This window comes from Ambystoma mexicanum, chromosome 9 (assembly GCF_040938575.1).
Source record: "Ambystoma mexicanum isolate Mex_15411 chromosome 9, UKY_AmexF1_1, whole genome shotgun sequence".
Taxonomy (NCBI): domain Eukaryota; kingdom Metazoa; phylum Chordata; class Amphibia; order Caudata; family Ambystomatidae; genus Ambystoma; species Ambystoma mexicanum.
In genome coordinates, this window is record NC_090931.1 from 1,468,491,322 (window position 1) to 1,468,517,504 (window position 26,183).

A 26,183-nucleotide genomic window follows, 5' to 3' on the forward strand; every position below is an offset into this window, starting at 1 on the left:
CGGATGATGATTGCTATTTTTTCGTTGATGGCTTTGGTGCCTGAGGGAGCCACGCAAGAAGTTGTTTTAAAGGGGCAAATGATGATTTGGTGTTTCCTGCTTGTTGGGGCCTTGACCTTAACTTTTCAGCTGTCGTGTTTATCTCGGTTCTTGATGTCGCCGATAAATCTTTTGGAACTGGGCTTGTACTGTGTTCTTCTCTTTTATCGCTTACTACTGCCACAGGTGTTTGGTTTACTTTCTCTTTTGGGCCTCCCCCCTCTTTATCGTTGTTAAAGTCTGAAGAGTGTCTGTTGACCTGAAGGTTTACTGTAGTCACCGGTACTCCTGTTTCTTTCTCTTTCTGATTTGCCTTGAGTAGCTCGTCGGTGTTGCCCAGACTTGGTTTCTTTATCTGCTGTGCATAACCATTCAGTGATGGTATATCCGCATTTGCGGAGATCGCTGGAATCGTCACTATTACTTCTCCTTACCGCTTGGTGTTTGACATGAAAAAAAGCCTTAGCTTTGTTTCCTTTATGATAGGGTTCCACTAGGGTTAAGTCTGCCGTTGTTAGGTGTTTTAAAGTCTTGGAATGCTTCAGAATTTTTAGGATTGTACCTCTGTTCAATGTTATTACTTCTGAGTTTTGTGGGATTTGTTCAATTTTGAAGATAGTAGATGGAGGAAGTTTTTTTTCGGATCTATGGACTCTAGAAAAGACTTTTTGTCTAATTGGGCTATTTTGTTTTTTTGAAGTGCGGTATCTTCTAGGACTAGTAGAAGATCTTCTCCTGTTTGAGTCGCAGCGATTGTCTTCCTTTGAATCTGGTTCTTTCCGGCGGTGTTTTGTTGGAGATGGAACTTGGCCTCCTTCCTTCGGACCTGTTGGGTATCTTCGCGGATAGTCATCAATGCATGTACCACTCCGTCTTCTTCGTTTTAGCGGTAGGGAAGAGGCAGATTTGTTCTTTTCAAGTGACAAATCCTGTTTTTCCTGGTGCCAATTTTGTAGTTCCACTTCACTTGCCGGTGATGAATGGGTGGTGAGGTTCATGAAGTGGTCGTCACTCATGAAATCTTCCGTTGTGATTGGGGACTTTCTTTGATTAGATGGAATTGCTGGGTTTTCTACAGCCGAATTTCGAAATGGAAGTTCTTTGACCTTAAGGTGATTATTTTTGGGCCTGGTCAAAGGTCCTGTTAAAGGTGATTGCGGAGTAGTGGTCTCTTGTTCTCGGTAATCTGTATTTTTATCTCTGTGTACCAGGACCTTCGCTGTGTCCCTCCTTGTTGAAGGGAGTGACAAGCTGTTCGGAGTATCCATAGGTTTTTTGGGGATGTTCGTTTTCACAGGACGTTCTTTAGGAAGCGGTTTAATGGAGGAGGAACCCCTCCCCCCGTTTGCCGACGGAAATGAATCATTTGTACCCGCCAAAACAGAGAAGGACGTGTTCTTTTTATGTTTAAGCTGGGACAAGAGAATTGGCCTCGGGTAGGTTACTGGCCGCCCCACAGAGGTTAGTTGTCAACTGATGCGTCGGCTGAAGAACAGGTTCAGTTTGTGAGCCTTGGTCTGTAGAGTCTTTAATTTCAATCGGTCTCTGGCTTGGTTGTTTTGGTGTCGAGACAGTTTTAGAGGATGTCAGCAGGATTTTATTAAAGAGTTCAGAATCCAGTTTTTCCTTTGCTGCGATATAACCTTCCAGGTAAATCAGTTTTGTGTGGATCATTGCTAGTAGGGTAGTATGGTCTTTTGATGAATCACTTAATGCCTCGTAGAGTTTGCCAAACGGGGCTAGGGCAATAGTGATTGCAGACATCAGCGTTGCTAGATCCAGCCGCTTTGGAGGCAAATCTTTCTGATTTTCTTGTTGAGGCTGTTCTCCCGATTTACTTTTTCTCCTTGGGGTTGCTAAGTGGGGAATTGAGGGAAGCTGAGGGTTTTGCTCCTGACTCTTTTTCCCCGCTCTACAACTCGGGGCCTTAGCTATCGGGGATACAGTCCCTTGAGGTGGGGAGCAAGTTCTTGGGGAACTGGTCTGATTTCTCTTAGCGTTTCCTTGAAGTGGGGTTCCGTTGTAAAGATCTGTTGGACTTTCTGGATCCGTCACGCTTTCCAATTGAGACGTGTTTGGCGAAAGGGATTGCGGTTTCAGCAATATTGTTGAAGTAAGCGATGATAACGGAATCTGTGGTAAAAATTTGGACAAACAGGACCACAGGTTTTGTCGTTGGTGTTAACCGTAGGGTTAACATTAAGAACTGGACTTGCCGGGGCCGGTAAGGTAATCGGGCACACGGCCTTCAGAGGAACCTCTACTACACTTGAAAAATTAAACTACCCAAGGACTTTATTATAGTTGTTGAAGCCAATTGAATCAGCCACGCTCTGAGATGGTTCTGTTAGATGCTCACAAGAGACTTCTAGTATCTCTGCGTCCGTAAGTTCTTTTAGGACGTCGTATTTCCTTTTCCCTTGGCTGGTGAAGTATTCCTTCAGGGAGTTGCATAGCACTGCTTTCGACATAGTCTTTAGAGCAGGCGGTTTCTTTTTTGTATTGTTGTTTTTTTTTGGGGCGTTTTGCTGCATGCTTTTAGGTTTTTTTAGCACTGCTGAATTAGACACTTTTGGCCCTTGCTTTCCTTTGTTGATTTTTTTCTTTGGAGGAGGGGTCACAATGGAGGAGGTAGAGTCCTCCGTGGTATTCATTTCAACAATGGAGTCATCTAGTTGGACGCTGGACTCCGAGTTCAAAGTACGGGGCTTTTGCCCTTCCGGCGCTGACCAAAACATTTTCTTTTGTTTTTTCTCTCTCTCTCCTCCTCTTTCATTTTCCTCTTCTTCTAAGTGGCTCTTGACTCCACCTTCCCCTGGAGGCGGGGCGGCATTTTCCGCAGCGTGGAATAACACGGCAATCCGCCGCAGCTCTGATGAAGAATCTGGCTCCTCCACCGTATCCGGCACCCGCGGCTCCTCTATAGAGTTCATCGGCGGGATGTTGGCCGTGGGGAGCACCACCTCCACCGTCGAGACACTCGACTCCGCGGGTCCCAGCCGAGGCACGCCGAGTGGGAACCCAGCGCCTCTCCGAGGGCGACTGTCTTGCCCCTCAGCAGCGCAACTCGAACCGGCAGGCGAGTCCCTCGCAGTCAGCCCTTCGGCAGACTGCACTGGGGGCGAGCCGGGAGTATATGCTGCTGCGGGCAGTGGTAGCTGTGTGAGCTCGGCTTCGCCGCTTGGAGATGCTGGAGACGCTGTAAGCGCAGGAACATCCTCCGGTGCCATCTTCACGTAAGTGTCGTCGGCCACAGGCTTAGGCGAGATAGCTTGCGGAAAAATGAACTTATTAACTGGGGTAGGAGACCCCAGTTGTGTGAATGTGTTGTCTGCCGACGAGATTTCTCCAGAAGAGTTAGATTGACGAGCGTATCTGGAGTCTTTGGTGAGAGATAGGGTATGGGGCGGGCAGCCTCGGGATAAGGCACCCCTGGCTGGCTCTAATTTGCTTAGCGATACACTCCCACTCCTCGTCAGTCTTCGTCCATCTTCCCGGTCCCGGCCCGACGGTGGTTTAGGTACCATCCTGCTGGGCTGCTCGTCCTGTCCACGGACTGCCTCAGACTGCAGCTTCAACTGTGCTGCCAAACTCCGCGGTTGTGGTGGGGTTTTATGCACCTTCCACTCACACTGGAAATGCTGGTGACTGCAACTGAAGAGAGACTCAGCTCCAATTATGCTTTTGAGCAGACATATCGTTATGTGAGGGCAAAAGGGGCACTTGCCCCATGGCCCCCACCTTGGAGGGGGCCCCACAATGCTTACCAAACTTAACAGCATACGTCCCAGAATATTTTATGGTGTGTTGTTTATGGCGTGCTGCTGAGCCTTTAAAGACTTGTTGACAAGTACATTTTGCTCTGATCAATTCATCCTGTGATGCTCTCTGTGTTCACTGAAGTATACATCGTTTCTGTGTTCACTACGGCACAACTACTGAAGCATTCTCACCTTTTGGTGGAGATTATATTGATCATGTGCAATAGCCAAAGTTGAAATGCATGCTAGCTGCAGACATATCTGTGCAAACCCTTTTGAAAAAAGTTGTACCTACACAATTGGATTGAAACACAGCAATCATGTTTGAAATACAAAGTGTATAGAAATAATCCCTTTGTTGGGAAGAAACTTGGTCAATGCGAGTCTTATTTGTTACGATATCCAAACCCAGTGTTCCGTTCGGCAATATTGCGTTTTTCGACTTAATTTGTGGAATACCGGCGAAATACTGGTCTCTCGTAAAGCCCTTGACAAATCATTAGACTTTTGCCGACTATGTTAGAATAAGCGAACACGAGAGTCCTTATGGCATTTGTTTATGATATGTCCAGGTGCTTCAATAGAACGTGAACTATTCTTATCTAAACATTGCCAATATCAGACGCTTGATTTGATGGGGAAATGGAATCTATTCTTCTCAATCAAGCGACTTTCAGTTCATATTGCTATTATGAGATTTTTAGATGCAATTTTTGTTAAATTAACTTGAAACAAACTGTAATTATGAATTGTTGGTTCACCTTCTGACTGTAAAATGAATTGTGTTTATATGCATTTCTTTTAATAACTTATGTTGTAAAGTTGATTAATTTAGCTAAATCAACTAAATTAAAAAAAAAGCATATTGATAAATTTAAGTGCTACGATGGATCAGAAGATAGTTCAGTGTGTTAACCACTCATTGCAGAAATCTGTGTTTATATGCAAGATTATAAATACCAAATTACAGAAAAGTCAGCCCAGCCTTTCCTAGGTCTGCAGATGATAAGCCTGCATGTGATAGTGGTTGCTATAAAAAAACGAACATAGCATTAGTATGATGAAGGTCTAGGAATTGGTTTGTTCAGATAGGAGGTTGTAACCCCTAGGCAGCCACCTCTAATGAAGAGCATACGTGTTAGTCTGAGAGGTGAAAAGTTAGCCAAATTCAAGGCTGTAGAACCAAAGCATTCGTGCTTGTATCCTGGCTTTGCCAGCAGACAATAGTAATCCTGGACAAATCTTATATCACTCACATTACTATGCTGTATTCTGTGAAAAGGTTTGCCTTCTCACGTGCTGGTGGCATTGAGAACAAGACATTTTCAATCATAACAAAAGACTTAAGTGGAACCCACTTTGGCATACACAGTCTAAGTCTCCCAACCTCCTCCCTCCGCCCCTCTCCCCCCCTCCCCAAGCCCATACCCAGCCCCCCCCCACCCACCACCCCTCATCCCTCGTCTAAATCAACTTTTGTTCAATGGTGTAGTTCCCTTATATCAATGTCCCAGAGGGGAAGATTTACATAGTGTCTGTACGTTTCCGTTGTCGGCCCCTTTCCGGGTCTTTCACCCTCATGTCCCCATCCCATTCCTCTCACACACTTGGTTAATCCGCGCGGTTACCCTCCTCCATTCCCCATTTGAACAACAAAGCACACCACTCAACCTTAAATGTGTGCATCCTGTCGTTCACCACTGCAGTCAGCTTTTCCATTATTATCATATTTTGTACTTTTCCCTCCCACACCTCTTTCGTGGGCAGCTTCTCATTTTTACAGCATTTGGCTACGGCCAATCTCCCCGCTCTTAAAATTGCTTCCCACATCTGCGGAGTCTATGTTCTTTCCTATCTCTTTGTGGCAGCCCCAGTAGCGACTGCAGTGGGTCTAGGCCCAGCTCTATCCCCGTAATCTCTTCCATCCAGCTCAACACCTCTTTCCAATACACTTGTACCTTGGGGCATCGCCACCACATGTGGGCCAGGGTCCCCGGTTCCTGCATCACCTAGGAGAAGCACCCCCAAACATTTTGGACAGCTTAACTGGGTCCCTGTGCCATTCCATTAAAATGTTTAAATTATGTTCTATTGTTGAGGTAAACAGCCCTCCCTGAAAGACCACCCTGTATATTTGTGTCCACTCCTCAGGGATTTCTTCACCCACCAAATCTACCCAGTACCTCTGGAAGGTTTGTCTCCACTGTAGACAAGTCTCATTCATGGCCTTATATAGCTTGGACAATATGCCCTTCCTTGTTGTGAATTGGTCTAGGACTTTTTCCACTACTGTTAGCTCTGTAGCAGACCCTTCCCCCCACTTCGAGTCTGTCAGGATGCCCTTGATAAAGAGTTATTCAAAGATTGAAATGGAGTCTCCTCCCAGCACATCCTGCACCTTAAACCATTCCTGGAAACTTCCCCCCTCAAACAATTGTCCCACCCTCTCAAGGCCTGCATCTGACCACCTCTGTGAATGGGCAAAATCCTGGTGTCCCAAGTCAAACAGGGGCCCCCACAACAAAGACATGGGTAGGGCCACGATGTATAACCATCTGTGTCTCTGGATTCCCGCCAGACTGAACAAAAGACTACCAGCGTGGGGTGGGACCGAAGTCGGTCCGGTATCAATCGGGGCAACGACCAAAAATAGTCCCTGACCTTCAGAGGGTGTGCAGCAAGGTCTTCCAGGTAGGTCCAGTAGGTCCTCAGATCTTCCCTCATGTGCTCCAGGATCCCCCTTATTTGTGCCACTTTATAGTATAACCGGATCCCCCTTTGTCCCTTGGAAGGGTAAGGGTTGCCATTTTCACCCTTGGCGTCTTGTTCGCCCATATAAATCTACGGATCTCCCCTACAACTTCCAAGAAGAACTTGTCTGGTAGCTCTCTCAGCATCGCAGAAAACAAGTATAGCAGTCTAGGGCGCACATTCATTTTTATGGAGGTCATCCTCCCGTACCATGTCAGTATCAGTGGGCGCCACCTCTTTAAGTCCACCGTCAGCTGTGCGCGTAAGGGGTCATAGTTAGCCTCCGCCATCTCCTCAAGCTTTCTTGTCACCCTAATGCCCAGGTATTGAATGCTCCCCTGGCTAACCCTCATGCCTCGATAATTCTCTTTTCCGTCTAGGAGGGGGCTCTGTTCCAGTGCCGGTAGGATAGCCGATTTTCAAACATTGATTTTGAGTCCAGAGAGGCGGCCATACTCCGCTATTTGAGTCATTAGCGCCGGGAGGGAGGCCTGGACATTCGTAAGGTAGGCCAGTATATCGTCCGCAAATAACATTTTGCACTCAATCCCCCCCACCCCACCCCCCGCTATACCCTTAATTCGGTCGTTCATTCGAATTGCAATTGCCAGGGGCTCCATGGCCAGGGCGTATAACAGTGGGGAGAGGGGGCACCCCTGCCTAGTGCCTCTTGTGAGTTCAAAGGTCTCCGTGAGCCCCCCGTTTATCCAAACCTTCGCCCTGGGTCTATTATATAACTCTGCGACCCACCTCAGGAAGTTTGTTCCTAGTCCCATCCTCCCCAGGACCTTCATGATGGGCCACTCAACCCTTTCGAATGCCTTCTCTGAGTTTAACGCCACTAGGCATGCATCCAGAACCCGCCGCCCCCCCCACTTGTGCCCCGTGAATCAGGTTGATGGTCTTTCTGATGTTGTCCAACCCTGGTCTTCCCCTTATAAATCCCACCTGATCTCCATCCCACCTCCAATCTCGTTCTCAGGACTTTAACCAATATCTTTACGTCTCCATTGAGGAGGGAAATGGGCCTTTAAGAAAGGCACCTAGTGGGGTCCTTCCCTTCCTTTGGGATTGCAACAATAATTGCTGCCATCATCGTGGGGGGGTGGGGGGGAATGGTTCACCTCCAAGACAGGCGTTGAATACCTTTACTAGGAACAGGGCTAACAAGGATTTAAATAGTTTATAAAATGTCATCGTGAAAACGTCTTCCTCAGGGGCAGTCCCCGATTTCATCGCAGTGATGGCCCGCAGGACTTCCTCCACTGTCACGGGTTTCTCAAGGTTTCCCACCATCTCTTTGGGGAGCCCGGGGATTGGTAGCCTACTCAGGAATGTGTCTATTTCAACCTCCTCCCCCTCCCATTCCAATGAGTATAGTAGTATTTTACAAATTCCCTCCCAATACTCTTAGCGTTATATAGGCACCTCTTCTCCTCTGTCTTTATTTTTTTTCAAATGTGGTGTTATTGTTTTTACAACAGAGAAAAAAATAACATTACATATATAGCTTGAGCAAACTGGTATTACTAATAACTTTGCATTACATTCAATAACATGCTCTTACATTAGTAAAAAACACTCTAATTTCCCCATTTCCCTCCATCCCGCCCTACACCCTCCCTTGGTAGTCAGCGGCATCGATTGAACAAATATTTTCGCCTGGATTCTGAAATCCTGTAGTGCCAACTTTCTGTTATCACATGGCGTGTCACGGCGATCATTATATTATGTTGTTATGGGCTTGGCATTGTGTCTGTGGATGGGAGTTGCACATTGTGAGGTTACCTGAGCGTGTATGAGGGTCTATCAATGGTCTGCGGCACCTTTATGGTGAAGGGTCTATTGAGTCAAAAACAAATGTATTTGCGAAGTCATTCCACAGTGTTTCATGCTGAGCAGACCTTCCGTGGAGTGCCGCTGTAATTCTTTCCATTGTCCCTATGTTGGTAGCCACTCCTATCCACTCTTTCTTGGATGGGGGGCAGTTGGCCTTCCATCTAATTACCAGACAGGCGCGTGCTGCAAGAAGTAGTGGGGTAACAAGTCCACCAAGTTTCATCACTCCATCTTCATTCTTCTCTAGCCCAAACAAAATAAGGAGTGGTGGTATTTCCCTGGTTATGCCCTCTACCTGCTTTATCCAGCCTAGCACCTCATTCCAGTATACTTGTATTCGAGGGCAGTCCCACCACATGTGCCAATAATTGGCCTTCATACCACATTCTCTCCAGCACATCGGGTTCACGGTCTGAAACATTTTCGAGAGTCTATAGGGGTCGTACTGCCATCTGTGTAATAGTTTAAGGGCATGTAACTTGTATTGTGCCGCTATCGATACCTGTGAGGGTGTTCTGCAGTTTTTAGCCAAGTGTTAACGTCAAATTTTCTACCAAAGTCCCTCTCCCATCTTTGTTTAAGGCTTGCGGTTGAGTTTGGGCCAGTATCGAGTAACGCTCGATACATGAGTGTTATCAGACCCTTGGTCTCAGTGAGAGTGTCAAGGAGCTTTTTTCGAATGGTGTCAGATCTCTCTGTATCTTTGTGCGCCATACCTCCCTGGTCATCACCCCTTTGAGACGTACGAATAGAAATACTGAGATTGGGTGGATCTGAAGTGCTTCTTCTAATTCGAGGACTGTCAAGTAAATCCCTCCCTTCCAGAGTTGCCCAACCCTCTCAAGACCAGCGTCAAACCATGCTTGGTACATAGAGTGTTCATGTATGTCCTCTCTAATTCCTGGTGACCATATGTGGCTCAAGGGAGATGGCCACATGGTGACCCCCACCATGCCTCTTCCTTCTTTCCATATGTCCCAAATTGTGCCTAATACGGGTGTTCCTTTAGTCTTTGGACCTGGGGACCCATAACCATTCAGCCAATGTGGCCGGAGTCAAGTTGTTGTTATCTAATTAGAGCCATTGTAGATCTTTCTTATTTCTCAGATGGGGAATCGGCACTCTCAATTGGGCCGCCCAATAGTACATTTTTAGGTCTGGGAGGCCAGCTCCACTTTATCTTTCGGAAGGATGAGGACCTCGTACGATATTCTCTGTTTCTTTCCTTCCCATAGAAAACGTAACATAGCATTTTTCACTTCCCTAAAGAGTGTGTCGGGAACTTTCAAGGGGAGAACCTGGAAGGGTTATAAGAAGCGGGGGAGGCATACCATTTTTTACCATGAAATTGTGAGCGGTTGCCAGCTTTTGAGGTCCGCGTGAAACGCTGCAAGAAGCTGAGGGAAGTTAGCTTCGTACATGTCGCTTATATGTCGAGTCAGATTGATTCCCAAGTAACGCAACTTAGAACCTGGGAGTACTAAACCCAGTCTCGTTAGTTCTTCAGTGGATTCTGGAGTGGGGTCGTGCAGGGGGAATAGGATTGATTTGGACCAGTTTATTTTGAATCCCGATAGTGCACCATATGTTTCGATTTGTTGTGTGGATTTGGGTACTGAAGTCAGAGGGTTCTGGATGTGGAGCAATATGTCATCGGCATAAAGTTTGTGAGCCAGTGGTTCCAATGAAAGTGCAAACAATATCGCCGAGAGAGGGCATCCTTGTCTTGTGCCTCTCTCAAGGGTGAACCATCTAGAATATTCAGCGTTAACCATAAGTGATGCCTTTGGGGACGTGTATACTGCTTTTATCCCTTTTCTAAATGTCAGGCCAAGTCCAATTTTGCATAATGCTGCTTCCAAAAAATTCCATTCCACTCTGTCGAACGCTTTCTCTGCGTCTATGGACAGCAGAGAAGGTGAGTTCGTCATTCTCCTTGATTCATGTATCAGGTGCAGGGTCTTACGGGTGGTGTCAGCCCCTTGATGGCCTAGGATAAATCTGACCTGGTCGGGGTGGATCAGTGCTGGCATGTTTGTCTCCAGTCTTGCTGCCAATACACGTGTGTACATTTTTGCATCTATGTTGAGTACTGAGATGGGCCGGTAGGACGTACAACGCTTGGGGTCTTTACCTTCTTTGGGGATGATGGTGATGAGTGCCTGCGAGAACGATTCTGGGGCTATTCCCGATTGGAGTATTCGGTTAAACAGTTTCACCATGAAGGGGAGGAGGGGGCCAAGGAAGGTCTTATAAAATCCTGCAGTGTACCCATCATTGCCTGGGGCCTTTCCTAGGGGTAGTAGTTTTATAGCGGCCTCCATTTCTTCGGATGTTATCGGGGATTCTAAGGATTCAGTACTGTCTAAGGAGAGTTTGGGCATATTTATCCCGTCTATATAACGGTTAATTTCTCCCTCGCCCTGCTTGGCTTCTGATTTGTACAGGTGCTCCTAAAAGTCAGCGAAGGTCTCAGGGATACTTCTAGAATCTGTGGTCAAGGGGGTATGTTCTCTCTATGACCGGGACCCAACGTTCAGTGCGTTGGTTTCTCAGCCTAGCGGCTAGGAGTGCGTCTGCCTTGTCCCCTTTCTCGTAGTGTTTTTGTTTTAAGAATTGGAGTTTTCGAGTTACCAGGCCCTCTTCTAAACGGCGGAGTTCCTCCCTCTTTTGGACTGCCTCGGCTATCCTATCGCTCCTTTCTTCCTCAACGGATTGTGCCCGGGAATCTAAGTGTGCTATCTCCTTTCGAAGTCTGTTTTCTACGAGTGTCCTCTCTCTCTTTTTCGCAGCTCCCTCTCTAATCAATACGCCTCTCCATGTTGCCTTCCCAGCCTCCCAGACCATGTTCTCAGAGCCCTCTCCCGTGTCATTCAGTTGAAAGTATTCCGTAATCTCTTTCTTCATCTGTTCAAAGATATTGGGTCTTTCCACAGAGAGTCGTTGCATCGCCATTTCGAATTTTTATATGGGAGGGCTAGCAAGTCGATCTCAGTGGTAACCATATCGTGGTTGGACCAGGAGATCAAAGAGATCTCCGAGGTTGTTACTGTTTCTCGTAGACCATTGGTGAGGTATATGTAGTCTATTCTCGTGTATGTGGCATGTGGTGCCGAGTAAAAAGTGTACCCTGACTGGTGGGGGTGTAGGAGGTGCCATATGTCATGTAATCTGTATAGGGACATCATTTCCGCGACCTCTGTGCCCCCTCCACTAGGGGGTTCGTGGGCTGCTGGGTTGCCGGCTTGCTATTGAGTGAGGGGTTCGCCCACATATTGACATCACCTCCCAGGATGACCTCGGCCTCAGCCTCCAGCATAACCTTAGGGATCATGTGCCTAACAAAGTGAAATTGTCCCGTATTAGGGGAGTAGAGGGATGCAAGGGTGAGGAAAGTGTTGTTTATTTTCCCCACCAGGACAATGGCTCTTCCGCCAACATCTGACCAGGTCTTTGTGACTTCAAATCGGAGGTGCTTCTTGATCAATACACCTACTCCCGCTTTTCTTAAGGGGCCAGACCCCCAGTATTCACATCCTGATCTAGTGTACAATACCTTTCGCTCTTCCCCACATGTGTATCTGGTCTCCTGTAGGAAGAGCACGTCTAGGTTCGCTCTCTTAAATTCACGGGAGACCAGCAATCTTTTGGTTAGGGAGTTGAGGCCCTTCACATTTAGAGTGCCAGCTTTTATGTGTCTGGATTTAGTTACTAAGTTATGCCCCATTGTGAACATCGTTGTTCATCAGTAATACTTTCAGAGGCCCTATCCTATGGATTTAAGTTTTCAAAGGGGTATCTCTACATTCACATGCGTACATACGAGCTGTGATCCATTCCCACCCCGACCCCCAACTCCCTCCCCTCCCCCCATCCCCTCTGTGCGGCGTCTGATCCAGTTGGGTTTACTTCACCCAATCAGCCTCGGACCACCAGTGAGGACTGTGCCTTGTTGGTCCAATAATTAAACATTTCTAGTAAACAATGAGCCCCCGTCGACCCCCTCTGCCCCCTTCATTATCTCAATCTACCTTTAACGTTATTCCCTACTTTTCTTACTTCATTGCGTTATTGTCAGCTTTGAACATCTTCAATTTGTTTCGAACTTCACGTGGAGAATCTTTAGCCTCAGGCGAGGCCACCAAGTGTCTCCGTGGGTCGAAATTTCGTGGACGTCTTCAGCGTTTCGTAGAGAGGTCAATGTACCATATCTGAAGTGGCATTCATCCGCCTAAATTTCTGGGATCTTGGAATTTTCTGTCGCCTTGGGGCTTTGATCCTCCATTCCCTGTCTCTGTTCCCACTGCCATCAGGGGCTGAGGGTCCCCCCTGTTCGCCAAGCAAGTCCATGATGCAGCTGTTAATGTCTCTTTCAGTTTTTAATTTTATTGTGGACCCTTCCCATTCAAAAGTCAACGAAAAGGGGTAACCTCACCGGTATCTTACCGCCTTTTCCTTCAAGAATTTAGTCAGTGGAGCGCATCTTCTTCTCATTGCTAGAGTGAGGGAGGCGAGGTCTTGATAAATGGAGATATTAGCCGTGTTCATGCGTATCTGAGTGGTATTTCTACCTTTTTCCAAAATTCGGGCTTTGTCTGCATAGTTATGGAAGTAGGCTAGTATCGTTTTAGGTCCTCCCGCAGCTCCTCCGGCACGATGGATGCGATCAAGTTTAGGCTCATCTACAGATTCATCAGCAAACAGTAATTTCAGGATAGTGTGTAGGGTTCTCTTTAGATCTGGTTCAGTTTCTCCTTCTGTTTCTGGAATACCAAAACAGATGTTGTTGCGTCATTCGCGATTTTCAAGGTCATCGACCTTCAGGCGGAATTCTTCCTCTCGCATCTCAATGTCCGCAAGTCTGGTATACATTTGTGTTTCAAGCGTCAACTAGGAGATCTGATTGTGCTCTACCTCCTCAAGCCTCTCCTCTATTTTGTCGATCCGTTGTGTTATTTTGTCAATTTTCCCACTTATGTCCACCCGCATACTCTTCATTCGGAAAGCAAGTCTGCTACGTCGGACTTGGTTGTGGCCGCCTAGGGGCCCGAGGACGCTATCTGGGTGATGGGAGGGGGTGCGTTGGGAGTATGCTGTGGAGAGAACTTGTAAGTCGCAAGTTTCTCCTTAGTGTTCATAGGCTCGGCGTGTGGGGTGTGCGAGACTAATGTTGAAGAATGGTATTTAGGTGTGTTGCATTAACCATGTTCTGCTTATATGGTCGTTGGTTATTGCGCTACTTCCACTGAGGAATGTGTTCAGGTGCCTCCAGATTGATTGGGCCCTTGATTGCCGAATGATCGTTGAAGCGCGGGGGGCACAGGGGTCGTAAGGCGAGGCGCCAATCTATTTGATTATTAAATTGTTAGTTCGGGCAGGGTAGAGGAAGATAGTAGCAGATTGGGGTGGTCAACTTGTCTCTTGTGCGATGTGTTTGTTTCAGAGGAAGATCACTGTCCTGGCTTGATGATCCTCGGTGTGGACAGTTCTGTCCCCGTCTCTGGTCGAGAACTGAGAATTACCAGAGCGGCGCACTCATATGCCGAGTGTGGTCGTTTATGCTTCCTCGCTTATTTGTCCTTCTCCTGTAGTGAGGGAGTGGGGTTCCGTGTATGCCTTCTTCACCGGAGTCAATGGGTATGCTCACAACCACGGACTTGGTCTGGGGGATAATAACAATGCGGTAGGCAGCTAGGCGTGCACTGCTTACGTGTTATTGTCCATGGGGTTTGAGAGATCAATTAATGGCATTAGTGACCCCAGAGGGATTCAATCAGAGTTGATCTCCTTTCGCACTTTGAGGGTATTTCAATCCGTGTGCCACGGTCAGGAACGTTGCCGGGATTCGATTATGCAACTGCTTGGGCCGCGATGCTGAACACGTCCCAAGTCTGTGTGCAGGTGTGTGTTATGGCATACCTTTTAGTTATGGCAGTCTCTGTGGGTCTGTCGGCGTGAGGTAACTTATGGTTTTGTGGGGCTTTTCATTGGCCTCTGTTCCTCTATGGACCCTTGATGTTTCTTCGCCCAAGCGGCTCTGTTGAGTTGTTCAATGCGTTTCAAGGGGGTTTATATGGCGATTGGCGCCGTATTTATTAACCAAGTTCAGCGGTGAGCGGTAGTAGGGGGCCTCAACTCACTGGGTGTGTTCGTTCGCCATGTCAGAGCTCCTTTTCCTGCGTGTTAAGTTGCGCCCGCAGTCCGGCGTGCCCCTTCAGCGGTCTGTGCTTTCCGAGGTACCGCCGAGTCTGTAGGCGGTGTGTGCTGCTCCCCTGCAGGGCTGCGAGGTCGCGCAAGGGGGGGGGGGTCCTCTCTCTGATGGTGGAGGAAGCTGTCCTTGAATGTACCGTTATTCTGCGGGCATGAGAGGGGCTCGTTTCACTTTCGTCCTAAGTGTGCTCCCCTTCGGGCTGAAGAGGGGCTCCCGGGACACCAAGTGTACACCAGTCTCTGTTGCTCGGTTGCCTTTTCTATGTGCAGCGGTGTAATTTCGCTCCCCTTATGAGTGGCAGTGTGCCAGTATTGAAGGTCTTCCTTGTATTTACATAAAGTTTTCTATGCAGCGGTCTGCTTCAAGCGTTGCTCCGCAGTGTGGAGCCGATTGCCAACTCGGTTTAGTTTTCGCCCAGCTGCAGCCTCAACGTTGTGAATTTCTCACGACGATTGCTGTGACCTCCCCCGACCGATTTTCACTGGGATTTTTTCCAAGTGTGGGGGGGACCTCCGGACACCTTTGGGTCGCTTTTTTCCCCTCATGGGGGGGGGGTCGGAAAAGCGGGGGCTCATGCCACTTTCCGGACCTTGGGGCAGGAGCTCACACGGAGGAAGGACTCATCCGTGCGCCCCCTGGTGGCCGATCTATCCTCCTCTGTCTTTATAACCCCTATGGTCCTCCTCTTCTTCTCCTCCCTCATTCTCCAGGCCAGGATCCTATCCGCCCTGTCCCGCTTCTCATGGTATTTCTGCTTCGGGAATAGGAGTTTTTTGTCCATGTCCTGCGTCAGAATTGCTCTCAATTGCAGTTAATATCGTCAGAGCTCTTTCGCCTTGATAGGTGAAATATATTGTCCTTGGATACCACCCGGTTGTATCTACTTTATTTTCCTGCAGAGCTTGTTTTCCCTCTCCCCCCTTTCCCTTTTTTTTCTTGGAACCTATTCTCATCAGGGTCCCCCGAATAGTTGCCTTGAAACCCTCCCAGACTGATTGGATTCCCACCTCCCCAGCGTCGTTGAAAAGGAAGTACTCCTTGATTCCTCTAAGCAGTTCCTGTTGAACCGCTTTATCCTTTAGCAGGAAGTCATTGCCTCTCCAACTCCCCCTGGTACAGCCTGTTACCCCCACCCCTTCATATCCACTGAAACCTTCACCATATCGTGGTCTGACCACGGGATCGGGGCAACCCTGGACTCCAAGACCTTTTCCTTCAATTTCGCGTCCATCAGGACCAGGTCAATATGTGTGAAGGAGTTATGGGCCGCTTAGTAGTAGGTAAATGGCATGTCCCCTTCAGGTATTGGGTGGAGGGAGTCACATAACCCCAGTACATCATTAAGCTCTTTAAAGCGTTCTAAGTCACCATGGTTTATCCTGCTCATTTGTCCCTCCCCCATCCTCTTACGGTCCCTCAACAGAGCCAGTACCATATTAAAATCTCCCCTACCACCAATTGCCCTTCAGCAAATCCAATTAATTTATACCTGAACTTCTCCCAGAATTCACATTGGTGCAAGTTCAGTGTGCACATTGAGCTAATCGTAAGCTTAATACCATGTAGTTGACCCTTTGCAAACACGTACCTCCCATTCGTGGTCGGCCAGGACAGAATTGACCGTGAAGCCCAGCCGAGTTGCAACCAAAATTGCGACCCCACGCCTCTTCTTGACATCAGAGCCCATAATTACTTCGCCCACCTCCGAGAGTGTAATTTGCCCCCCCCCAAACATATCCAGTCGAGTTTAGTCCTCTTGAACTCATGGAGTACCAAAGATCTTTTGGAAGGTGTCTTAAGCCCTTGGACATTTAGGGAGCCGATGCTCATTTCACCCTGGCCAGACATCAGCTTTTTTCCAACGTATGACTTTACCTCCCCATCCTCAGAGACAAATACCTACTTGGCACCCTCTTAAATGGGTCCCCACACCATAACATCTTTTGAGGACATACATCCCCTGAACATTAACATCCCCCTCACTCCTTCTCTCCCCCCCCCACCATCCCTCCCCCCCTATGGCATCCAACCCTGCCCGGATCCATCTGCTCCGATGGGATTGAATCACCAGTAGTCCCCTTCCCGCTGGGACCGGCTTAACAATGCACTTGAATTTGAGCCCCCTTCTATGAACCTTTTTCCAACTATGATTAATTTACCTGCTAACCTTCCCCCCCCCTCCCTTACTCCATGCATCGAGACCCTGCGTCATATTTCCCAACATAACCCGCTGGCTCAAGACGCACCGGCCGACGGGAGCCGAGCTTCCTGAACTTTCTTGAGCCCGGGACTTTATGTCTATTTGGATCCTTTATGCGCCATCTCCTGTCCTCATCAGCCCTTTTCTGCCCATCTCCTCCCATTAAATCCTCTGTGACCCTTCTTATGTCTTCCTCAGTCACCAGTTTGTAACTGTAGCCCTCAATTTCAAAGGACAACGAGCAAGGGAACCCCCATCGATATCTCACCCCCTTCTCACTGAGTCACTTGATCAAGGGGGAGCACAGTCGCCTTTTCGCCAATGTAAGTGCAGATAGTTCTTGGTAGATCGTCACCTTCACATCTCCCAGGGGCACGGAGCCCAGCTCCCTTGCCTTCTCCAGGGTTTTTTTTAATCTATCTGGATAGTTATGGAAGCGTGCCAGGATTCCGGGGAATCTAAAACAAACTCAGACCCTATCCCACAGGCTAAGGAGTCTCTGAGGTGAAGGATGCCCCTGTGAGTATTTCTTCCTCCTCATAAGGAAGTGCCAGAATCAAGGTCTTCCCCTTACATCTCGTGTCCCGCTCCACGTGGTCACTTGCTTCACAGGCTATACAAGATCCACTGTATCTGTGTATAGAGGGAGGTTTAGAGTGGCCACTCTCTTGCTTAGGATAGTTAGTCCAACTACCCTTCCCATGCTCCTGCGACTTAGTCCCCTAATTAAACTCTTTGTGGGCCTTCTGGGAAGACATCCCGCATGAACAGGTTGATCATGCCTTCAACAGTAGTTACTTTATGGTGTTCTACCCAGCTACTCACATTTTTCAAGGAATCTGTTACAAAAGACACCCAAAAATGTTTATCTTTATTTTTGTATTCTCAAAATCTCTAAGTATTGGGCAGGAGTCTTTCCTTTAAGTGGAGAGCCTACTTCAATTTTTCAAAGTCTTTTCCGTCAGCTTTAGACATATCCATAATGGCACTGCAGCCAGAATGGGGCTGTCTGCTGAGCAACCAAGCAATCTTATAAGGCTCAGCTACTTCTCGTACCTCACAAGGATACTCAAATGTTGTAAGCCAATCGATTATATCATTTTTCCATCATTCATACTGAGCAGATCTTTTGGAAATCTTGGATGAGAAGAGGATCCAGCACCACTCCCAGAACCTCTTCACCCTTGTAGTCTGGCCAACGCCAACTGGTGATCCCATGTGTTTCTTTTTTAAGCAATAACAAGTTCCCAGCTTCTGTGGCTCACATTGAAACCGGAGAAGAGGCCTCTTCTTCTTCTGCATTCTCATTAGTGGCAGTAAGTACAAGCCCATTGCTACTCCTGCAACCTGCCCCAGCATCAACTGTATCACTACTTGGAGGCAAAGGAACAATCCTAGACTATTGGTGATCTAGCAATTTCTGTGTCAGATCAGCCTCGATACCAGAAGATGAAAAATCCTCCATCTACACACACCTTTTATAGTTCTATCAACTACCACCTGTGTTCTGTGTAATCAGAATTATGATACTACACCAGTCAACAACACAGGGGTACCCAAGACCTTATCCTCATTGCTGAACACCAACTCGTTAAAATTGATTGGACCCCTTGCTCACTGTTCTTAGAGAGGCACAGTTTCACCTCACTGATGATGCCCAACAAGGCTGAAACACGTGTATATGGTTACTGTTGGTACTCTTGTTCAGAGGAGAATTGCCTAGCATTTCGGTGCTGGACTGTCCCTGGGCAGGACAAAGGCTGATATGCGGGGAAATTTCTTCTCTGTGAAAGGGACAGTGAGCTAAAGACTTGGTAGAGTCTCTCCCAGGGGTTATTCACCCAAGAACAGGTCATTGGGCTGTGTTCGTGCTGGTAGAGAGATTCTCAGACCCCCCCTTTGTTTTGCCTATATTTATCCTAGGCACAAAGAAATATGACTTGTTTTCAATGTTATCCTATGGAGCACAGGCAGAGACAAATGTTTTGCGTTTACTTACACCCCTGACTCTGATTTTGCCAGAGGACTGGATGGGTCAGCTGGGGTGGGGTTGCTGGAGGTTGGTTTTCCCGCCATTGGTTCCAGTGACAGGTGCCCAGGAGCTGCAGGTGGAGGGATTCTTTGGTCGGGTCCAGGAGCAGAGTGCAACCCTTGGCGATGGACAATGCAGAAAGCACCAATCCAGACCTGATCAGGACACTTCGCAAGACGGACACTTCGCAAGACGTCGGAAGGCGAGTTCGAGGGACGGCCACCGCACACAGGTGAAGGCAGGCGTCCTTTCGGTCGCAGTTGAATTAGAACTTCCAGAGCAGGATCGCTTGGGGCTGGGAGGCTGAAATTCAACAGGAAGGTGATTTGCAACACAGGCCGACGACCACTAAAGTTCCGGCTGCAAATGCGGAACGGCCACTGGAGAGCTGGCCAGTCCACCGGGTGGTTCAGGGACACTTCCGAAGTCTCAGGACGGCTTGATCCTCGAGAACACGTTGAGACTGGTTGGTCCCACCAATCCAGGGATTGAATCATCGCTAAGGGCTTTCGCAGATCAGATAGTGCAACAGGGTTTGACCTGGCACGAGGCAAGAAGGGATGCTGGGCCTCTTCAGGAGTCTCCTTCGGATCTTCAGTCATCTGTTCTTCTACATGGGATTCTTGGCTCCAACGATGACCTAAAGTAAAGGCTGCAGGAGTCCTCTTCATATCCAAACTCCTGGCTGGATGCAAGTCCAAGCCCACCAATGGTAAGCATCTGCACCATTCAAACAGCCAGCAGTGGTCCATCCAGGGACCACTGTGGGTTTCACTTATTTCCCACACCTAGACTTTCAGGCACCACAGATTTGGAATGGGACTGGACAGCCGCACCCACTTTCTGACTGGCAGACACACAGACACAGACACAGACAGACAGACACACACACTTTCCAGGGCAAGTGCATGACCTTATATGGGATTTCCTGACCTGGCAAGACAGGAAGAAGGCCAAACAACAATATGGCCAAAGGACAAGGGAAAATCTGGTAGCACGGCCATTTTAGGGCTCTAGCCAAGATTAGTAGCCATATGCAGAAAAAGCAAATGTGCACACTAGAAATAATATAATTACTGCCACAAGCTTGTCTTTAGGTACATATAAAAGTAACCAAAAATTCCAAGTGTAAAAGACTTATTCATCTCCACCTCTCTCTCAGCCACTAATACTACTGTCACACCATCCATATCAGATCACTCAATTGTTTCCACCATAATCTCCTTTCCACCCTCTGACATTTCCTCAGCACTTGCTTCACCTATTACTAAAAGGAAATGTAAACCTTCTCCACCCCCCTTCCTCTCCGACCTGCAGTTCTCACTCTCCTCCTTCACACCCTATGCCTCTTCCACCAACACTGCCTTCTACAGCTTCCAATCCCTACTAGAAGACTCATTCTCCTCTCACTTCCCACTGCTGCCTTTCACCCCTAATTCTCAGCATCCTCAACCATGGGTCATCCCATTCATACACTCTCTCTGCACAGAGAGGCGTACCCACTTGCATGAGAACCTGAAACTCTACCTCTCTGCTCTGAACTCTCGCAGCTCTACTATTGATAGAGCGAAAAGCTAATTCTACCTACCTTCATTGACTCTCACACCAACCATTCTTGCCAGCGAAAGGGCACCCTAAATTCACTCCTCTGAAGTCTATGACTATCAATTCCACTCTCACAGCCAACGACCTAGCTGAATACTTCGCTAAAACAATTGAGACTCTCCTGACCGTCCTCACACTCCCTCCTCCTACATTTTATACTCTGCCTGCACTAACATCATCCTCTGCCTCTATCTCCCACTTTAGTCGCACTAATACTGCTGAAGTGCTATCTTCTACTGGTGAAGGCTAATTCCTCTTGTGCCCCATTAGACCATCTTGCTTCTCAGTCAATCTGATTGCCCCTTTAGTGGCCTCTCAACTCACTGAACTCTTCAACCTGTCCTTCGAATCCGCTGGCTTTTGCTTTGTTTTCAAAACAGCCACAGTCATCTCTCTCCGAAAAAAGCAAGGGGCTGACCCGAACCTACCAGCTAACTTTCATCCTGTGTCTCTCCTTTCACACCAATCTAAAGTGCTCAAAAGGGTTGTGTTCAACCGTTTTACCAATTTCTTAGACATCCACAACCTTCCAGACCGCCTACAAGCAGGTTTCCGCTCCAGTCACTCTATGGAAACTGCTCTCATGAATGTGTCCAACTTCTTTGCCTCTGCTAAGCACTCCAACCTAATTCTCCTTGACCTGCCTGCTACCTTTGACACTGTCGATCACTCTGATCTCCTTAATACTCACTTTCTTCTTGGGTTTCACGATCAAGCCCTTTCCTGGATTGAATCCTACATTGCACCTCACCAATTCTCTGTCTCCTGGAGCAACAACACCTCTCAACTCACTCCTCTAACTGTGGTGTTCCAGAAGGCTCTGTCTTAAGTACGCTTCTCTTTACACTCTACACCTCTGCTCTTGGGACCCTAATCTCCTCCTTTGGGTCCTCATGCCAGCTCTTCGCGGATGACAACCAAATCATCTTTTCCTGAACTCTCCTCTGATCTCTCTATCAAAATTTCCAACTGTCTCTCTGCCATTAAATATTGGATGGCTTCGCAACTCTGATGTTAAACTCTACCAAAACAGAGGTGCTCTTCCCTGCCAAAGCTCTCTCTCATCTCCGTCTATCCAGTTGCCACCTGATACTCTCCCCTACTCTTCTTCAGCTAGAAACCTCAACGTCATCTATGACCCTTCTCACATCTTCTCTATTTTCATCTCCAAAACAGGAACAGAAGCTTGCCTCCTCCTAAATATTAGGAAAATCAGGCACAATCTTCATTTTAACACCGCCAAGCATCACTTAACCAATCTTGCCTTCTCTAAACTGGACTACTGTGACCTCTTTGGTCTCCACAGTTATGCTTTCTGTCCTCTCGGCAAGATCATTAACTTCGCAACCAGGCATCTCTTAGAACTCCCTCACTTGACACCTACTCCTTCGTACCGTTGCCAGGCTGGATTGCTGATGATGCAAAACAGGGACAGATTTAAATTTCTTCTCCTGGCTCAAAAATCTATCCATGGTAAGGCACAACTGGTAGTCTATCCACCTCTTCAACTCTTCAAGTCTTCTCATAATCTCTGCTCTGCCTTCTCGACTACCCTTGTGGCTCCTCGCCCACCCTGTGCTTCCTCTCGCTTCTGCTCTTTCCCACTTCTTGCTCCACTTGCATGGAATTCTCTTCACCTGGACATCCAAGAAGCAGTCCACACAAATGTACCCTCTTAAAGTACCTCTCATCTGCCGGCTAGCTAACATGTTTCCCTCGCCCCTAACCTGCCTTTGTCCCACACTTCCTCTGCCTCCATTCTAGCACTGCTCTCATCATGGTCATGTCCTGAGCACAGCTGGCAGTACCGCCTACCTGAACTTACAAATGCCCAATGCTGGTTGTCCTTATTCTATGTATGTCCACAGTGACTGTTCCATTTATTCCCCTCCACAACCTGGTCAGAATGTCCCTCATACTCATCCCATTAGCTCACTGCTTCCCATAAAATCTGATTTCTTATCTATTGTATGTTCTTTTGTGATCAAAACAGCTTTGTTCCTTCTGTACAGAAATAAATAAAATAAGCTATGGTGATACAAAGTATCCCCATTGCACTGCATTGCAAGATGCTGTGTGCAAGGTTAAAAAGTGTAAAAAGTCAAAAAGGGAAACGGGCCAGATCACGAAATGATATGCTAGGTTTAATCTACTCCATGCAATAGGACATGTGTGCTGAGTGGGGCCGGGGGAGAGATTGCATTTTGCCATAGCATTTTTATAAAAATAAATAACTCAGCCAGAAGCAGTAGATGGTAAAGTGTATTCTGGGAAAGACAATATTGTGAATTAAAATGAGTGTTCAGACAACTGGAGACTACTTGGGATTACTTCTTTTTATTTTAAGAGTACTTGGGATTACATAGATTGCTTTCAAATGACTTCAGAGTACTTGGGAATTACAGATTATGCAACACAATATTGAACAAGAAGACTCAATCATTCAAAGTGTGTATTCACCGTGGTGTTATAGCAATGGCTATGCATCTGTCTCTAAAAACCTTGTGCTACACTGAATACATTCCTGTAAAAAAGGTCTGACGGCTCAAAACCAAAACCGAGCCAGTGCGTTTTGCAGGGAACATAGGACACAGAACTATGGTATGGATCAATACAAATGCCAGATATGTATGTGTGCAATTAAGGCAATTACCACTCTGTGTACATTACAGATGAATACACACACCGGTCAGTCACTGTTCAAACTATCAAGGAGGTTGTTTATGTTTCTCACTAACCTGTTTCAGCAATAGTGGTCAGAATGGCACCTTTGTTCTTTTCCACAAGCTCCACAGGGAAGTCATTCTTTAACGCCATATTGACCAACGACAGCCCAACTAGGACCGGAGCGTCCAATGGGAGTTCAAACAGCGAGCAGGTCTCCATCTGCATGGTTCCTGGATACATCTGGTGAGAGAAAGACATGAGTGGAAAAGGGGTGAGTCAGTAAAAGCATACAGCAGTACAAAAAGGATTTTGGGAAGAAAACGTACTGCCGTCAAAATGGATTCACACTACTTGTGCAGAAAAACACACAATGGGCAATATTTCCTGGTTTCCGTTTCTGCCACCGCCACAAAATGAGAATTACATTTTACTATGCATTGGTGCTACCTTCTTTATATTATGACCGGGTCAAGGTCCAGACATTGTCATGGGGGAGCAGCGGGGCTTTAAGTGGGTAGGGGCTAGCCGGAACAGGGTCTCCGGCTGTCTCCAAAATGGGCTCCCCAGCCAGGGTCCTGGCGGGGCTCAGCCCGACTAGCCCCAGCTACGTGACCAGGCAGCCCATTTAGCCAAAGCACTGCATGGTTAAAGGGCTGTCTGCAGATGTAAGCATTTCGAATCAGAAAGAATCTGAAGCGCCGACACTTGCAGGCAGCCCTTTAATCGTGCAGCGCTCCAGCTAAACAGTACTCAGAAACAAAAGGAGAGGCTGGGCAACACAGGCAGCCCTTTAATCATGCAGCTCCTTGAATGAAAGGGGTGTTGGCCCCACATTAAGACACAGAAGGAGAGCTGGGGTGTACTGGTGTCATACCTTCGGTGCTCCCGGCCTCTCCTGTTTCTTAATCACAGGCTCCAGCCCACTAGCTTGGCTGGAAGCCCGTGATTTGAAATAAAAAAGGAGGGGCTTGGTGCAGCAAAGGTAATTATGCCAGTGCGCCCCAGCTCTCCTGCTCTTACCAAGCCACCACTCCCACATAGTTGAGAGGGTCTCAATTTAGGGGGCGAGGCCCAAGTAGACCCAGCTGTACTTGGGCCACAACCCCCAACTAGAGCCCCGCCTCGATTTAGCCTCCCACTTAAAGCACTGAGGAGCAGGGACCCCTCTCAATCGGGGGTTGGCGGCCTACCAAGGCATTGCCAGAGTCTGACCTACCACAGAGGTGGTGGTAGGGAGTTCAAAGGGGCCAGAGTCTGACTCACCAGAACGCGTCAAGATGCATGACAACATTGGTACCACTGTGCCCTCCTCAATGCCTATCGGACTCTGATTGGGCCAGGTTTCATATGTTTGTATTTCACAACCACATCTCTGAAAAACGACCGGGCAGCGACCCAGAAAAGCAGGAGCGGAGACAGAGAAACAAACTTGTTATCTCAAGCCTAGCAGCGCAGAACATCTAACTTCCAAGAAAAACAAGCCACACCACACCAACAGACGGACCCCGTGCAAGCAGGGCCAGGAAACCTTACCATTGAATGAAGACAGACAGCAAGAGCGAACTGTCTAAACCAGCAGCATCGCTGATCCCTTTGGAGGCCCGAAAAAGGGTCTGGTCAGTCAATGGGATCTGGGAGGACCGCGAGAGTGGAATCAGCTGCACTATAAATACCCAGCCAGACCAAGTTAAAGGGTGTTTGGGTGAGGTTGTGAGCAGAGTTGGAGAACCAGAAGACCAGGCAGGGGACAGCAGGCTGTGGAGAAGAGTGGTGGAGAGACTGCAGTGGTTGAGAGAGTGCACGAAAGGGAGAGAGGGATATGAATTGAGATAGTGTAGCATGGTATGTTGTGTGGATGTGAGGGAGAGTATGGTAAAATAGAGAGTAGAAGGTTAGAGCAAGTGTAGGTGTGAGTGTATAAGGTTGAGAGAGAGAGAGAGAGAGAGAGAGAGAGAGAGAAAAAGAGAGAGAGAGAGAGAGAGAGGTGGGGAGAGGGTGTCAGAAGGAGTGTGGAGCTAGGGATAGTGGTGGAAGGAAGGAGATTGGAAAGGAATGGCGAGAGGAGTTGGGAGTGTGGTGAGATCAGGACACTGAGGGAAAGAGAGAATTGGGGAGCGTAGGGAGAGAGGAGTAGAAGGGGTGAAGTGAGAAATAGATGGAGATCACTAAAAATCAGGGGGAGTGTTAGGGGGTTATAAAAAAAGTTGCTGCCTGTGGCAGAACTTAGGAAAGCCCAACATGGTTGAACAGGGTTACCCTTCTTAGGTTTGGCCTGACTAGCCAAAGGTATGGTAGCAATGGACGAGCAGCCAGGCTTAGTCTAAGGAGGGAGGAGGCCTGTAGTAGGTACACAGAACTCAAGAAACCACTTTGGTTCAAGAAAACACTAATAGACTGTAGAGTTATATAAAATAAATGGGCAGGTATTATATACACTAGGGCACACTATTATACTTCTAGTTCAGGTAAAAACATATATTCACAGCATAAGAGCAGTTGCAATATTCTAAGGATAGGGAAACCACAGATTTCCACAAGTAAGTATGTTCAGAATAGCTTTTAGGAAAACAAATCACTTAGTAAACCAACTGGAAACATATATGCAAACTTTCCCCAACTCTTTATAACTTCTTATACATTTGGACCAAGCCTTAAGAGTCCAACCTTATCTGCAATGAGTCCCTCAATGTTCAGGGGTGTCCCTAGGTCACCAGTGAGCTGGGGTTAGGCGGAAAAAAGGTTGGGAAGGCAAAGTACAGTGTTCAAAGAGGGGGGATCCAGCAGGATGCACCAAAGTTGCAGGTAAGTAAAAACAGTGGTTCAAAAGTAGCTCTGGGAGGTTAGGATGACCCCCTGAAAGATTGCCACTAGGATCAGTTTCCAAGGGCAGGCGGATATCCTGCTTAGAGTACAAACGGTTGTCCGCCCCAACAATACTCTACAGAGACCTGGGAGGGTGCAAGGCACAAGCTATCTGCAGCCCCCAGAGTCACGGGATCAAGCAAACAGACTCCATGTAAGTTATACCGGAGGGGAACAGTACCTTCAAGTGAAGAAGCAGTTCATGCAGGACGGTTC

At 47.6% G+C, this 26,183-nt stretch overlaps 1 protein-coding gene across 2 annotated transcripts in view; it reads right to left on the reverse strand.

Annotated features, from left to right (window-relative positions):
• Positions 1 to 26,183, reverse strand: part of ANKZF1 (ankyrin repeat and zinc finger peptidyl tRNA hydrolase 1) — an 803,428-nt gene that overhangs the window by 722,760 nt on the left and 54,485 nt on the right. For both annotated transcript variants that reach the window (XM_069616921.1, XM_069616920.1), the window contains exon 2: positions 23,177 to 23,345. In XM_069616921.1, coding sequence (XP_069473022.1) covers positions 23,177 to 23,345 — 169 coding nt within the window. The remainder of the gene's footprint in view (positions 1 to 23,176; positions 23,346 to 26,183) is intronic.